This window comes from Lepidochelys kempii, chromosome 26 (assembly GCF_965140265.1).
Source record: "Lepidochelys kempii isolate rLepKem1 chromosome 26, rLepKem1.hap2, whole genome shotgun sequence".
Lineage (NCBI taxonomy): Eukaryota > Metazoa > Chordata > Testudines > Cheloniidae > Lepidochelys > Lepidochelys kempii.
Window position 1 is genome coordinate 985354 of NC_133281.1, and position 15521 is coordinate 1000874.

Below are 15521 nucleotides of genomic sequence, written 5' to 3' on the forward strand. Positions count from 1 at the left end.
TATGAAGATATTGAATAAAACCGGCCCCAGGACCGACCCTTGGGGCACTCCACTTGATACCGGCTGCCAACTAGACATGGAGCCATTGATCACTACCCGTTGAGCCTGACAATCTAGCCAGCTTTCTACCCACCTTATAGTGCATTCATCCAGCCCATACTTCCTTAACTTGCTGACAAGAATACTATGGGAGACCGTGTCAAAAGCTTTGCTAAAGTCAAGAAACAATACATCCACTGCTTTCCCTTCATCCACAGAACCAGTAATCTCATCGTAAAAGGCGATTAGATTAGTCAGGCATGACCTTCCCTTGGTGAATCCATGCTGGCTGTTCCTGATCACTTTCCTCTCATGCAAGTGCTTCAGGATTGATTCTTTGAGGACCTGCTCCATGATTTTTCCAGGGACTGAGGTGAGGCTGACTGGCCTGTAGTTCCCAGGATCTTCCTTCTTCCCTTTTTTAAAGATTGGCACTACATTAGCCTTTTTCCAGTCATCCGGGACTTCCCCGGTTCGCCACGAGTTTTCAAAGATAATGGCCAGTGGCTCTGCAATCACAGCCGCCAATTCCTTCAGCACTCTCGGATGCAACTCGTCCGGCCCCATGGACTTGTGCACGTCCAGCTTTTCTAAATAGTCCCTAACCGCCTCTATCTCCACAGAGGGCTGGCCATCTCTTCCGCATTTTGTGATGCCCAGCGCAGCAGTCTGGGAGCTGACCTTGTTAGTGAAAACAGAGGCAAAAAAAGCATATGTTTGAGACGGGAGATTTGCGAGAATATTTTACAACCCCACGCTATCCCAATCCCCCAAAAAAGAACACTTCTGCAGTCTTTACAATTCATAATCAGCCTGGTATTGCATGACTCTCCGATATTTTTGCAAGTTGTTCAAGACTGACTACCCGGAAAGACTGATAAGAAAATAAGCGAAAAACAATATAGCTTCAAACAAAGAAAGGGCAAAATAAATACCATTATGAACTTGAAGCTCATATTAGAAAGATCAATTGAAATGAGGAAAACAATATATTTCTGTTCATTGACTTCAAAAAGCATTTGCCAGAATCCACAATTACAAATTGCTTAATATATTAAGATCTGTAGGGACTGGTGGATACAAACTCCAAGTGAAAAAACAATTATTCTGCAATCAGAAGGTGATTATAATGGGAGATGAAAATGAAAATCTAATAGAGATCAAGAGAGAAGTGAGATAAGGTTGTATAATGTCACTTTATTCAACATTTATAGTGAGTGATTAATCGAAGAAACAGAAGACTATATTAAGATGAATGGAAAATAGGGGAATAACATTCACTATGCAGATGACACTGTTGTCAGCTGATTCAGAAGAAGGCCTGATGAAGTTAGTGGAGATTATATATCCTCTCATGTTGAATGTGGACAAGACAAAACTATGGTGGTATGCAAGATTCCAGTGAACCACATAGCTGTACAGCAAGTGAGAAATTATTGCTACTTAAGAAGCATCATGATGGAAGATTGGGTGCTGAAATCAGAACCAGAACAGAGAGCGTGAAAGAGACATTTTGGAAGTATACATTTTTGATTAGAAGGGACACAAAACTGAAGACTAAATTCTGACTCTTAAATTTACATTTGAGCTATGTTAAATTATGACGGTGAAACACGGACATTGAAGTAAAGAAACTACAATCCTTCAAAGTACAGTGTTACAGAAGAATTCTGAAAGTATAATGGAGACACTGTATAATCAGCACAAAAGTATTGGCGATAACTGGAACTCAGCAAACACTAATCAGCTCTCGAGGAGCAAGCCTCCCTGTTACACTCCTCTCACCAAAAAAAGCCTTGGTCGCTCCAGGGCAAGTTCTAGCTGAGGGAGTACTATTTTTTCTCTCCCCCTCCCCAGGGCTGGCCATCTTCCATGCACCTTGAGAAGGAGATGAAGCTACCCACCACGCTGTCCTTGTTTGCCCAGTGCTCATCGTCTGGGTGCCCACCTCCCGGCAGGCATCATCTGGGTTCCCACTTCATGCCCCTTTAGAACCTTTATTTCTTCCATCACCCCTTGCCAGTCTGCTTTTCTGACGGCCTCTCTGGCTCTCCATTCCTCAGGCTGCTGTCCAAGAAAAACGGCTTGCTCGCTCTCTCTCTTCCCCGAGCTCCCTTCCTCTCAGTCACCCGGAACTGAAGCCTGTCCCTCTCATCCTCCAGCATATCAGTTTGCCACTCCACACCCCGCGTACCCAAGGCTGGCTCATCCCTCTCTTGTAGGGCCTGCTGCTTGCTGTCCTTCAGAGCAGCCGTTTGCCTCTGGTACCTTTCCTCTCCAATCAGAGTGGTCTGCTCCCTGCTAAATGGTCTGCATCCAGCACTAAGAGCTGCTGTGTGCATCACCACACTGCTTATTCCTCTCACCTCAGGCACAGTGGGATGAGACACCTTGGGGAGCGTAAAAGGAGCAACGCATCTGAAGAAGTGAGCTGTAGCTCACAAAAGCTTATGCTCTAATAAATTGGTTAGTCTCTAAGGTGCCACAAGTCCTCCTTTTCTTTTTCCCCCTCATGTTATTCTCCCAGGGGATCCTGCCCATCAGTTCCCGGAGGGAGTCAAAGTCTGCTTTTCTGAAGTCCAGGGTCTGTATTCTGCTGCTTTCCTTTCTTTCTTGTGTCAGGATCCTGTACTCGACCATCTCATGGTCACTGCCATGATGGCCCACCTTGATTATCACTACAAAAGGTTCTCACCCCCTCCTCCCCCGCTCTCCTGCTGGTAATAGGTCACCTTAAGTGATCACTCTTGTTACAGTGTATATGGCAACACCCATTGTTTCATGTTCTCTGTGTACATAAATCTTCCCACTGTATTTTCCACTGAATGCATCCGATGAAGTGAGCTGTAGCTCACGAAAGCTTATGCTCTAATAAATTGGTTAGTCTCTAAGGTGCCACAAGTCCTCCTTTTCTTTTTGCGAATACAGACTAACACGGCTGTTACTCTAAAAGCTCCCGCAACAGAAACTAAAGCAGTTTTTTTCAATGTTTGCTTCGGACCTGGCGTTGTCCCCCATTAGGCTATTCTGTTGTAGGGACTCTTCCATAATCACGGCCAGAGGCACTGGCTGCAGCTGTAAGGGGCACATGGCTGGGGCAGGGGGAAACTCTCAGGGGACAGGAATATAAGGAAAGAGGAGCGCTGAATGCAGCGAATGGACGGGGATCTCCAGCAAGGTTAGATTGTCTCTGTGTCCTGCAGGAATTTCAGCAGTTTGTATTTACAATGCATGTTTATAATCTCTCAAATCTTCTTGATGTGGCTTCCTAATTATTCATGAAATACAAATTAGGCCTTCTGGATGCACTTGTCCTACAGACCTTTACTGGCTCAGAGCAGTAGGGGCCCAGCACATGTATGCATTTCACTGTGATATGTGTGTGTGTGTGGGGGGGGGGTATTATTTTTTTTTTTAAAAAAGAGCACACTGAAAAAAAATCACATTCCTGGGATAAATTATCACTTATATTCTAAAAGGTGGCCAGAAGCACATTTCTGTTTTAAAGGGCTCAATTTAGCAAAAATGTTATTTGCATGGCTGCTGGCCATGGAAACACAGCTTGCATCTGTAGGTTGAGAGGGACAGAGTGAGCTGAATCAGAAGTGATTATAGATCATTAGCAGTAACTTATGGAGCATTCACCCCTGTGGAGCAGTATATTGGTGCTCATATTGTTTGTAGGTGAGCCCATTGCGGGGAGCTGCAGTTATACACATCTTTCAGCTCTGGCATTCCATCCAAGGGGCAGCATGGCTTCTGTACGTTGAGTGACACTGGCCAGTTACACCAGTGTAGAGCATTACTTCAGAGATGATCTCTACACCAGATAATCGGCAGCCAGGATCCACCGCACTTCCAACGTGCTCTTATTTCATACAGCCCAGGGTCCTGTGCAGCTCTTAGGACCTGAGGGCTGCAGTAGTCCTCTGGATGCGTAGCAGAATAACTCTCCATCCGTTAGAAAATATATCCCCCAACCTGATGGAGTCTTCTGCTTGTCTGAAACAGTCATTTACCTGAATCTGTTGTTCCCCAATTTCATGAAAATACAGAGATTACCAACTCTGGAAAAAATAATGGAAATGCTGTGCACGCACGGGGACCTCCTATGCAAGAGCAAGTGACTTTTAGTCTGGGTGTCAGACTCACGTGGTTGTTGCCACAGCACTCACAAGGCATCACTCTTGCAGAAATATGTTTCGTTCCATAGACACCACCACCCCGGCCCCTCCAGGCAGAGCAGCCGATCACAGTTTGAGAACCCACTGTATTAGAAGAAGAGTCTCTGGCAGCATCAGTTTACTAGGCATGTTTTTCATACCACATGCAAAAAGCCCATCTCTTTGTGGTTATCCTTTTTCATATCTGAGTAGTCACAAGGCAGAGTTCAAAAGTTCGCCTTCCACAAGGGAAGAAGCAGAAAGTAGCAGATTTTTCCTGGCTGGTAGTTGGCCTGCTGGGCAAGCTTTGTTGCAGTTATTCCAGTCTTTAGTAGGTGCCATTAGGCTGGTCTTGCCTTCAGGTTTATCTTGTTAGCAGTTGGTAGTAGGTAATTGTTGGAAGATACGAGTCTGGTTCTACAGTACTTGTCAACAGATGAAATGCTGGGGATGGTCCAACACTCTTTGCAGGAATTCTCTCTGCAAATGCCAACCAGAATGGGAGCTCAAAATTCCCAGACACAATTAGTAGTGGACTATAAATGTTTCTTCATCATGCCACATTATTATTTAATATTTTCCAAGCACACCACAAGCCAGGAGAACCATTGTCCCTCATAACATGATCCTTCCTCTTCAATCTTAGACTTTTGAGCAGTGAAATAGTTATCAGTGTTGGCATTTAAAGTATCATCATTGAGCATCTGAGTTAGCCCCCATTGAGATGAATGGGGCAGTTTGTGACTCAGAGCTGTTTTTTCTGGCTCTCTGTGAACTTGAGCAGGCGTCACTGCATTGGTCCCACTCTGATCACGTTAGTGTGGGTTTCTTTGCAGCCACAAGATGAGAGATTTCTTTAAAAAAGCTGAGATGCTGGAGGACAAATGAGGCCAGTCTGTGAACCCCTGACTAGGCCCTGGCACTTCCCCAAAGCACCTTTTAAAATATAAGTGCTGTATGGGCCTGCTGGGCTTGTTGCCCATGGCTCATGTACTGAACAGAGCTCTCCGGGACGAGTCAGGGGAGCTAGTGCTGTGTCGTGCAATGCTGGCCAATGGTGCAGTCAGTTAGATTCAGCAAGGATCTGAAGAGGGTGCAAATGATTCTTTGCACTAAGGCGCACTGGGGATTTTGGAAGGGAAATGGCCAAGGAGGTGTGTGTGTTGTTGTTTTTGAGTGACCAATAAGCCAAACCCCAGGAACGGAATGTGTTCGGCCACTAACTCAGGCTCTACATGGTCTATTGGGAATGGGGGTGGAGGGACTCGCGTAGCTAGATCCTAGTTCCTGAATTTCCCCATCTGTTGATAACTAAGAGTTTGCCTTTGTGCACCTGGAAAGAGCAGAGAAATTGTTCTGGAGCATCTCCGATATTATTCCCAGCATTGGGTTAGTTAAGGAAACTGTCCTAGCTCTAGCCTGTCCAGTAGGGGCCCTACAGAAGACTTCACTTTTAGTCCAGCCTGAATTACCAATTTACTAATCTCTGATTAATAATTGAAGGCCCTGTCTGATCTCTGGTACGTACAGAATGTAATGAGAGTTACCAGGTGTTGCTTTGCCTGGCAGTGCTTTTGCCTGGCAGACCCACTGCTGCAGACGTGGCCGGCCATCCATCTGATTGTTCAGTAGTCATTTTATTTATAAAAAGAACAGGAGGACTTGTGGCACCTTAGAGACGAACCGGTTTATTGGATCATAAGCTTTCGAGAGCTACAGCAAAACTTATGCTCAAATAAATTGGTTAGTCTCTAAGGTGCCACAAGTCCTCCTTTTCTTTTTGCGAATACAGACTAACACGGCTGCTACTCTGACACCTTTATAAAGCCGTCTTTTCCCCATCCCCTCTCTGGCCTGTGCCTGAAATGCTTGGCACGGTATGCCACAGCATTAAAACAGAGGAGATTTAAAATTACAATGAACCTTCTAGTGATTTTCCAGCAGATGATCCGAGGGGCTCTGTTCATTGCTGGGCAGGCTGGGCAGAAACCAAGCCGAGCCACTGGCAGGAGAGAGAAAAGGAGTACTTGTGGCTACAGCAAAGCTTATGCTCAAATAAATTGGTTAGTCTCTAAGGTGCCACAAGTACTCCTTTTCTTTTTGCGAATACAGACTAACATGGCTGTTACTCTGAAACCTGGCAGGAGAGAGTCCTCATAAACACAGGCTAAAGAAGGAACCATCAGCAAAAGGAGCCTGGGGGAAGAGCACTCAGCCTTCCTGCAGGCATTCTTCTCCTGTCTGCAGCAGCTCTCCCCCTGCAAGGAGAAAGGCAAGGGGTGCTAAATGGAACCCCTTTAGTGCCCCTACACCCAGCCCCAGGCTCTAGCACACCAAAGAAAGGGGGGCAATAATCTAAACATTTAGGCTGTGATTTCCAGAGGTGCCTGCAGGAGTGAAGTGCCCGAATCCCATTAGAATGTGGTGGATTGGCTCTGGTGAAACCCCTAGCCTGATTGATTTTTCTGCCCCCATCCTCTAAAGAGGGGCCTGTCCCATTCTAGCTGCTCCTTGGCACATCTTAAAAATCATTATAAAAGAGACTGCCCCTTTGACCAATAAGCAACTTCTGTTATAACAACCCATCTGTCTTATTTCCCAGTCCCCCATAGCCAGTGAAAGCAAATACGGAGCCAGCAACAAAGGGAACCTCTTGAGGGATCATTTGAAAGTATGCGGGGGAAGGAGACCTGATAACTGGCAGGGAGTGAGTTACACCCCGTGAGACTTACCACAGCAAAGGAGCAATGGGGAGAGCCCCAAAGCAACTGGCATCGGAGCATGTACTTAATTGTCAGCGTCGCCTTTCTTTGAGGCCACGGTTGGATAGGGCTGAGGTGATGAACAGATTCTATCCACGTCCTTTTTGAGCCACCATTTGAGCCTGCTAAGCGGTTGCCTGAATGGTTTTATATACCATGTAATACCACGGTCTCCTTGGGCATCCAAGGCCTCATGCCTACTGGGACTCGTATTAAAGCAGGCGATGTGCTGTCATCCATTCCAGGAACACTCGGGGGTAGGGAGCATCAGAAGTGGGGAGTAATTCATTAAGCAGAATTAATGCTTGGGCCGCAAACGGGGGTGCGTTTCAGATAACGAAGGAAGGGAAAAGTCCCTCTGGATTTCTGGGGTGGTTGTGGCTTTGCAGTGACATCACAGAACTGGATTTCGCTCTTCCCTTTCTCTGCAAAGGTCTGTCCAGTTTTACTTGACATCTCTGTTTCTTTTGTCTCCATCCAGGGCAGTGACGCTGACTCAGTGGACAAGAACAAATGCTGCACGCTCTGTAACATGTCCTTCACCTCGGCAGTGGTGGCCGAGTCACATTACCAAGGCAAAATCCATGCCAAAAGGTTAAAACTGTTGCTAGGTGAACAGCCAGCACTAAAGGCCACAGGTAGGTCCAGAGACCATGAATATGAGGAGATATTAGAAAGCAGAACCTGCTGTCCATTCAGCTTTATGACTATTCACTGCACCAAAGCAGGATTGGGGTGCACTGCAGCTCGAATGACTCTGCCGATTGAGAACGTAAAGGGATAGCTAACGAATAAAGATCAGCAGAAGCAGCTATTCATTTTTCTTGCTGTCATAATAACCTTTTAAAAAAACCTGCTGATGCCATTATTGCCTGTCTGGTTCACGTAGATTAGTAGTTTATCAGACACCATTGGCCCTTATATTAGTGTTATCTCTGCTTCCATGTTTCTGCAAATCGTCTGCACGTCGGAAGACAATGTCTCCTCCAGGCATGCATAACCAATGACAAGATTCACTTTCATTATCAGAAATTATTTGTCAACTCAGCTAATATGTTTAACCCCTTATAGTTACTGCACACAGCAGAATATAATCGGCTCTCACTGTAGAGGAAAATCTAGACTTTAAAACATTTTGGATCACTGGCCTCTTGATTTTTGCCTACATGGCATTCATGCCATTCTCTGCAGCGATTCCAATAATGCAGGCTCATTCACTTTTACATTCAGAAAAGACAAATGTTGGAATCAGATCATTTAGCCATCTTGTTGTTTTCCTATCCATAAAATCCTTTCAACTTCTAACAATCTTTGAACCTGAACTTCCACTGCTATTCAATCCGGATAGAGGATACTGGATACTAAACGGGCATTAACGTTGGGCTGTAATCTTAGAGATAGGTGCAATGTATTTCACTAAAAGAAAAGGAGTACTAGTAGCACCTTAGAGACTAACCAATTTATTTGAGCATAAGCTTTCGTGAGCTACAGCTCACTTCATCGGATGTATTCAGTGAAGTGAGCTGTAGCTCACGAAAGCTTATGCTCAGATAAATTGGTTAGTCTCTAAGGTGCCACAAGTACTCCTTTTCTTTTTGCGAATACAGACTAACACGGCTGCTACTCTGAAACCTGTCATGTATTTCACTGTTACTACCAGCAGCAGTTCCTTTAGAAAGGAATTTAAATTTAGCTGTGCATTTTATATCCCTATCTAATGGGTCCGATGTAAATCCTAGGTATAATTAAATAAGATTTTTCTTGCTTTACAGACTGTAGATGGTGAAGTATAAAATAGCACTTGTCTTTTATCCTCTTCCTTGTTGTGCTTAAGAATGGTCACTCCTTTTACCTGGGGGAATAGCAGGGAATCACTTTTAAACTATGGCTTACTCATTGTTTTAACTAAAGAATATCTTCCTGAAGGGAGTCATTACAGGTCATCATCAATTAAATTACAGAAATATAATAGATACAGTGGGCATTTGGTGACCAACTGGTGCAGCTTTCTGTCAGAAGACACTATGGGTAAAAATTTCAAAAGCACCTAAGTGGCTCCAGAGACTAAGTCCAATTCCTTTTCAATAGGACTTAGGCTCCTAAGTAACTTAAGTGCTTTTGAAAATTTTGCTGAGTAGTTTGGGACCCGAATATGGGAACTCAGACTGGGCATGGAAGTTATTTGCAACCTTGTTATGTTTCTGCCCAAGCTTTGGGTGCCACGACTTCTAACCCCTTACCAATGCTAAGAGAACTGATATGAGATGGCATAATGACTCGATTTAAAGTTGCTTTCTTGCTTGGAAGGCCAGTATCAGGCCTTTGTCCTCAGGACATGCATCGCAGTTTGACTCAAATTATGGGTAACGCTAAGAAAGGCACCAGTGGAAAGAATACCTTTGTTTATATTTTAGACTGTGAGAATTTCTTTTTAAAGATCAAACGCCTTCGTAGGGAAAATATTTGAACTTTCCAAGCTTCCACAGGTTTGTTCTCCAGGATGTAAGCCTGAAGGGCTGGATACAAAGCCCATTGAGCTCAATGAGCTTTGGCTCAAGCCTCAAATAAATGAGTGAATATCTGTTCTCTGAGCCATGTGAGTGCTTCACATGTAGGTCAACTGTTCAAATCCATAAGCTGTTTTCTGGCCAATGTGAAATTAGTTGTTGTTGTTCATTATTTGTATTACAGTAGCACCTAGGAGTCCTTGTCATGGACCAGGTCCCCGTTGCGCTAGGCGCTCTACAAACACAGAACAAAAAGATGGCTCTTGCCCCAAAGAACTTCCAACTGATGCATAAGACAAGAAACAACAGCTGGAGACCAATGAGGAGAAGGAAACAACGTGACAATATTGGTCAGCATGATAGACGATGGTCTCAGCTCACCAACTGCCTAATCATGATGTCTTTTCAGTTCCTAATGAACATATGTTCGTATTTAAAAACCTGAAACCCCCACACCATAAATTAACTAGTCAAGGACTGAATGGACATGGAGACTGATGTTACTTCTCCAGACTGACAGTACCTTACCAGAATGGGGTCAGAGGTTGTGTAGTGGAAACTTGCAGTGGTATTGTCCATGCTGCACCTCTCCTATGTAAAGAGAAAACATTACCCACAACACTGTCTCAAGCAGCACTGTAAAGAGCCCTGATTTCACTTTGTGTTTTCATTTAATTTTGTTAATCTGAATCAAGTGAGCTGAGTCTGGACTACACCCACACCCCTTGCTGCATATCTCTCTGTGTAACGAGCTCTTCAGTTGTAGTAATCACTAGGAAAGAATAACTCAAGTATTCATTAAGTCTTCTTGATACTTGATCTGATGAATCTAAGCAATAGGAATATATTAATCAGCAGTGGCCATCCTTCTCCAGGAGTTCTCAAGCACTCCCCTTTAAAAACAGCTTTTATGTGGGCTCCCTGCAGAACCAGTTTCTTTTGAGATTTCTCTGCTGGAATGGAGATCAGCTCCTTTGTGCTCCATGTAACAGAGGCTCTCTCTCATACTCCAGACTGCTGCTTCAAAGATTCTGCTTTCAAGAGTCCTAGGAGACACGTATAGACAGCTGTGAGTGTGGCAGTTGTGTGAAGTAGCATCTCAAGGCCTATTTGCCAAGCATTACTCACATTGCATTAACAAATGTGATTTCAGTGCAGGCTTACAGAAAAATCTGCTGGTAACTGTGTGCTCTGTGGAGTGGGTGGCCCCAAGTTCTAGGGCACAAATACATAACTGAGACTTGGCCTTGGAGTTTTCCTATAACAGCTCCAGGAAGAGCTCCCCCAGAGACTTTTCTCTATTTTTATGGAAGATTTAGGTGGTTCCAGGAAGACTTAACCTACGCGCATCTCAACCTTCCTATTGAAACTGCTACCTCTGACTCTGATGGTGGAATTACTGGCTCCAGACACCTATTTTCTGCTCCTTTCTCTAGACAGTAGGTCCCTTTTATTCAGTGATACTTAGGAGTGTCTCTCAGCCTTGGAGGATGCTCCAGGATCCAGTGGCTTTTTCCATATATTCTATCCTGGGATGAATCTTAGTTGAAATGTTTTGTGAGAGAAAGAAAATAGAAAGCAAAAGAGCATTTAATAGTAGGATTATTTTAATCCACTCAGAAGTAAATCATTGGCTTGTAACAATTCAAGCAGTGATCGTTCTTTAAACAAAAAAGCTCAGGTTGCAGATTGAATCAGAGCATATGTCCATTAGACCAGTGGTTTTCAGCCAGGGGTCTACGCAGGGGGCATGCAGAGGTCTTCCGGGGGTACTCAACTCATCTAGATGAGTGTTTCTCAGCCTGGGGGTTGCAGCCCCGAGGTGGATCACGGGCCAGGTTTAGGGGGAATTGCAAGTGCAGGGTTGTCATTGGGGGTGGCAAGCAGGGCAATTGCCCGGGACCCCATGCCACAGGAGGCCCCACAAAGTTACATGGGGCTTGGGCTTCAGAAAAGGCTCACAAGTGAAAAACAGGCTGAAGTATCACACTGAAATGTAAGTACGATATTTATATTCAAATTGATGTATTTTATAATTATATGGTAAAAATGAGAAAGAAAGAAAGTTTTCAGTAATAGCGAGCTCTGACACTTTCGTATTTTAAGTGAGATGGAACTTGAAATCAGACTCCTGAAAGGGGTACAGTAGCCTGGAAGGGTTGAGAGCCACAGCACTAGACTCTCCACCAAAGAGGGAAGATGAGAACGATTGAATGAAACCCAAGTCCCCCACCCCCACAACTGCACATATCTGCACAGCCCAGTCACTGATTCCTGGGGGGAAACATCAAATAGAAACCCTTTCAAAGTATAATGTTATTAAGAAGAGATATAATAGGTACAATTTTAGAGGTGTTGAGCACCTGCAGGCCCCATTGACTTTCAGCTGGCGTTGTAGGGACTCAGCCACCCTGACCCCAGATTGGTGAGCACAGCCATTGCTCTTGCAAGTCTAAAACACCAAGTATTCTCCTTTGGGCACCCGTCTAACTATTAACCAGGCCCAAAACTGCTTAGCCTTAAAAATTCATCAACATTAGCACTCTTCAGACCAGTAAGCGTACTTGTTTATATGCATCAGTTGCTTCTCCTTCGCTTTCATCCCACTGTGACTAGACTTTTCATCCTGGGATGAATATAAACATGGAAAATCAAAGTGTGCTGAACAGAACTCTCTCAAGTTTAAAAATTGCAAGTTCTTTACAGGCATATAAATGGAGGGGTTAAAAGAGACTGTCTCATTAAACTTCTTCCCTCCAGCCATGAGATTGATGAAATCTTTTGGTCTGCAAAGTTAGGAACTACAGGGATGGCAATGCACAGTGCAGCATGTACACATGAAAACATTTGCAGTCACCTGGAGCACACCATAATAATATCTGCTGCTATATGGGCCATCTCTACTAAATGTACTATAGGAACAAAATACCAAGGGAGGTGGTGGATTCTCCAACCCTTGGTATCTTCACATCACGACTGGATGCCTGCCTGGTAGATATGCTGTACTCAAACAAAGGTTAATGGGTTCGGTACTGGAGTACCTGTACATAATTCTTTGGTCTGTGTTATACAGGAGGTCAGATTAGATGATCACAATGCCTTAAAATCTATGAATCTATTCATAATGTTCTAATTCTTTGTTTTAACATGTAGATGTATTGTGTGCACTTGTCCATGCTGGAGTCTGGTGTACTGCAAGACTGAACTTTTAGCATGAAAGTCTTTTTTTAATTTATAGGACAAAAAAATAAAAATACAAAATCTCCACAAATAGGTAAACTGTTCATAGTCCCCTCATTAAGAAATGCTCCAAAAATTATGAAACTTCCCCAAAATTTTTCATTTGGGCTAAGATTAAGCAATCTTACTTTTTGTCCTACTGATAGGACCATTGTATGTAAATATCTATAATGAGAATTTAATTAGCATTGTTGATATGCTTGAGAGATGAAAGAATTTATAAACTACATCTGGCTATACATAAGTCACTTCAGATGTGGAGCCACCTCTGGATTGAAGGTAGCAGCTGTTTAAATCATTCAGTAACAACAACAAAGTTTAGAGGCAAAAATGAACACTAATGTGTGCAGCCGAAACGTCAGGGAAATTTACAGAGAGATGATTCTAGAGCTGGTTGAAAAACAACGGCAATTTATAAAAAAAAAAAATAGAATTGAAAGTGTGTACCATTTCACCAAAATCTGAATTTTTTTCTACCAGCTCTGCTACCAAAGTTCTGTTCCTCATCACCTGTTGTGAACACTGGCTGGAACACCAAAGTAATATCCCTGCTCTTTCAAAAATTATCTTGGGAGCTTTAATGATCAGAAGCTCTGTTTGACTTCTTTTCTGAAAGAGAGGTCCTCCGGACCTGGCCTTTTGGGTCTGCACTGACTCCGAGGGCAAAGTGCACCTACTGTATTCTAACACCCACTTCTGGTCTTTGTTTTTGCCCTCCCTCCCTCCCCTCCCCTCCCCTCCCCTCCTGGACTCCTCCCATCCAAGTACTTGCCCGTCTTGACCCTATGAATCTGACTTACGTATGAGTGTGAGTACTTTTCCTTGTGAACGAGGTAGTGTTAGGGCCCAGCTTGTTTTCTTCGCTGCTGTTTAATACAGCTGAGAGAGGTTTAGTCCTTTTGCATGGATTTTCATGCTAGATCCAGACTTGTTTGAGCTCTCTATTGAATTAGTAAGGATCTTCTGGATCAGTGTGAAGTTACATAAATTCTCAATTTTGACTAATGTATGCCCTATATAGTTCAAGCAGTGAGCACACTTACATGTATAATATTCTTTGCCATAGCAGCTTTATCAGCAAAGAAGGATTATCCTGGTACTCCTATCTGGTAATCTAGATGCTTTTCTTGATAGCTTTAAATAACAATTACTCATTACACAGCAATCTTCCTGTCTGACCATGGGAATAATGCAGATACATTTCAATGTATTCTGCGTCTCTGCACAAACTCATATTGTATCTTGGATTTGAGAGCTAACTGCTACTTGATATTCTGGTTTTCCTGTGTACTCAGTATCACAGAAAATTTGGGTCAGTTTTCAATGTATTTCAGAAATATTATATTTCTGAATTTTATCATCTCAGAGTTAACAAAATGCTGATCTTATATCATTTCCCAGTTGGAGCAGTTAGAAGATTGAGGAGTGATTTGACAATAAGCTTTTTTATTACTGGAAAAAGTGATGTCTTATCACTGTGGTGAAATATTTCTGATCCTTTCCTATTCCTGATCCTTTCCCATTTTTGCTGTGTTATGCTGGTGCCCTCAGAGGCTTCATGTCACCAACACTACTGATTAATTTCTCTAGTCATTTCTGGCATCTTCTGTCAACTTGCATTCAGTCATCAGTGCAAATTATAAAACAGAGAATTGTGGGTAAAATAATAGCTGCTGCCCTCATTTATTCCAGTGCTGGGACCTGCTATTTCAGGAAGGTGGAAAATGGCACACCGGCACCAGCAGAGTAGGATAGTGGGTGATGAATCATAGTTTGAGGAAGTGCCATGTCTCCGGAGCAGTGGCTCCGCAGGTGATGGTTGGTGTGCAGTAGAGGACCTAGCGTCACCATTCTGGGTAAGAAATGATACTATGCAGCAAAACGTCAAAGGCACCCATATTTTTAGAGATGCCGTGATCTGCACTCCGCTCCCATCAGGAACCACCGTGAACAGAATTTCCTTGGCATTTCACTCCATTGGTGCCTGATTCAGGTTTTCAGTCTCAGATCTGTTAAAAGTGATGGAATAAAATAACTCTCAGAATTTGGTTGTGACTATAAAGTCAGGCCAAGCCTACGCTACAGACCTATAGCGGTATAACTACGTTGGTCAGGGATGTGAAAAATCCACACCCCTGGGCAACGTAGTTATAACCGACCTACCCCCCCTCTCCCCCTCCCCGCTTAGATAGCACCATGTTGATGGGAGAGCTTCTCCCGTTGACATAGTGACCGCCTCTCCGGGAGGTGGATTGACTACGCTAAGGGGATCCGATGAAGTGAGCTGTAGCTCACGAAAGCTCATGCTCAAATAAATTGGTTAGTCTCTAAGGTGCCACAAGTACTCCTTTTCTTTTTGCGAATACAGACTAACACGGCTGTTACTCTGAAACCTGCTAAGGGGAGAAGCTCTTCCGTCGGCATGGTACGGCAGCACCGGAGCGATTAGTGAAGACAGGCTCTCAGTGTCAACCTTATCTGTGGAATTTCTTCTTTTCTGAGGGAAACTGTATTTCCACAATTCCCTTTTGTAATGGGGCAGCTGAGTGCTTACTTTCTTAGTATTGTTATCCTGAGTTCCTCTTGGATAGGGTGAGGAGTTCAGTGCCTTTGCAGGTAGTCCTGTGATTAGAAAGTGTTGTACACAAGAAATAAGTGAAACAGTTGTCCATCACCAGTGTGCTGAAGTGTTTAACTGTAAATGTTGCCTCACGCCCCTCCAATACCAAAAAACAATGCAAGACAGACTGTTATAAGCTACATAACACGTTGCACCGGTAGAACCAAAGTCAAAGGAAGGAAGTTTTTGC

At 43.7% G+C, this 15521-nt stretch overlaps 1 protein-coding gene across 5 annotated transcripts in view; it reads left to right on the top strand.

Moving 5' to 3' along the window:
* ZMAT4 (zinc finger matrin-type 4) overlaps window positions 1-15521 on the top strand; it is a 424404-nt gene that overhangs the window by 91220 nt on the left and 317663 nt on the right. For all 5 annotated transcript variants that reach the window (XM_073325308.1, XM_073325310.1, XM_073325309.1 and 2 more), the window contains exon 4: window positions 7446-7602. In XM_073325308.1, the coding sequence (XP_073181409.1) occupies window positions 7446-7602 (157 nt within the window). The remainder of the gene's footprint in view (window positions 1-7445; window positions 7603-15521) is intronic.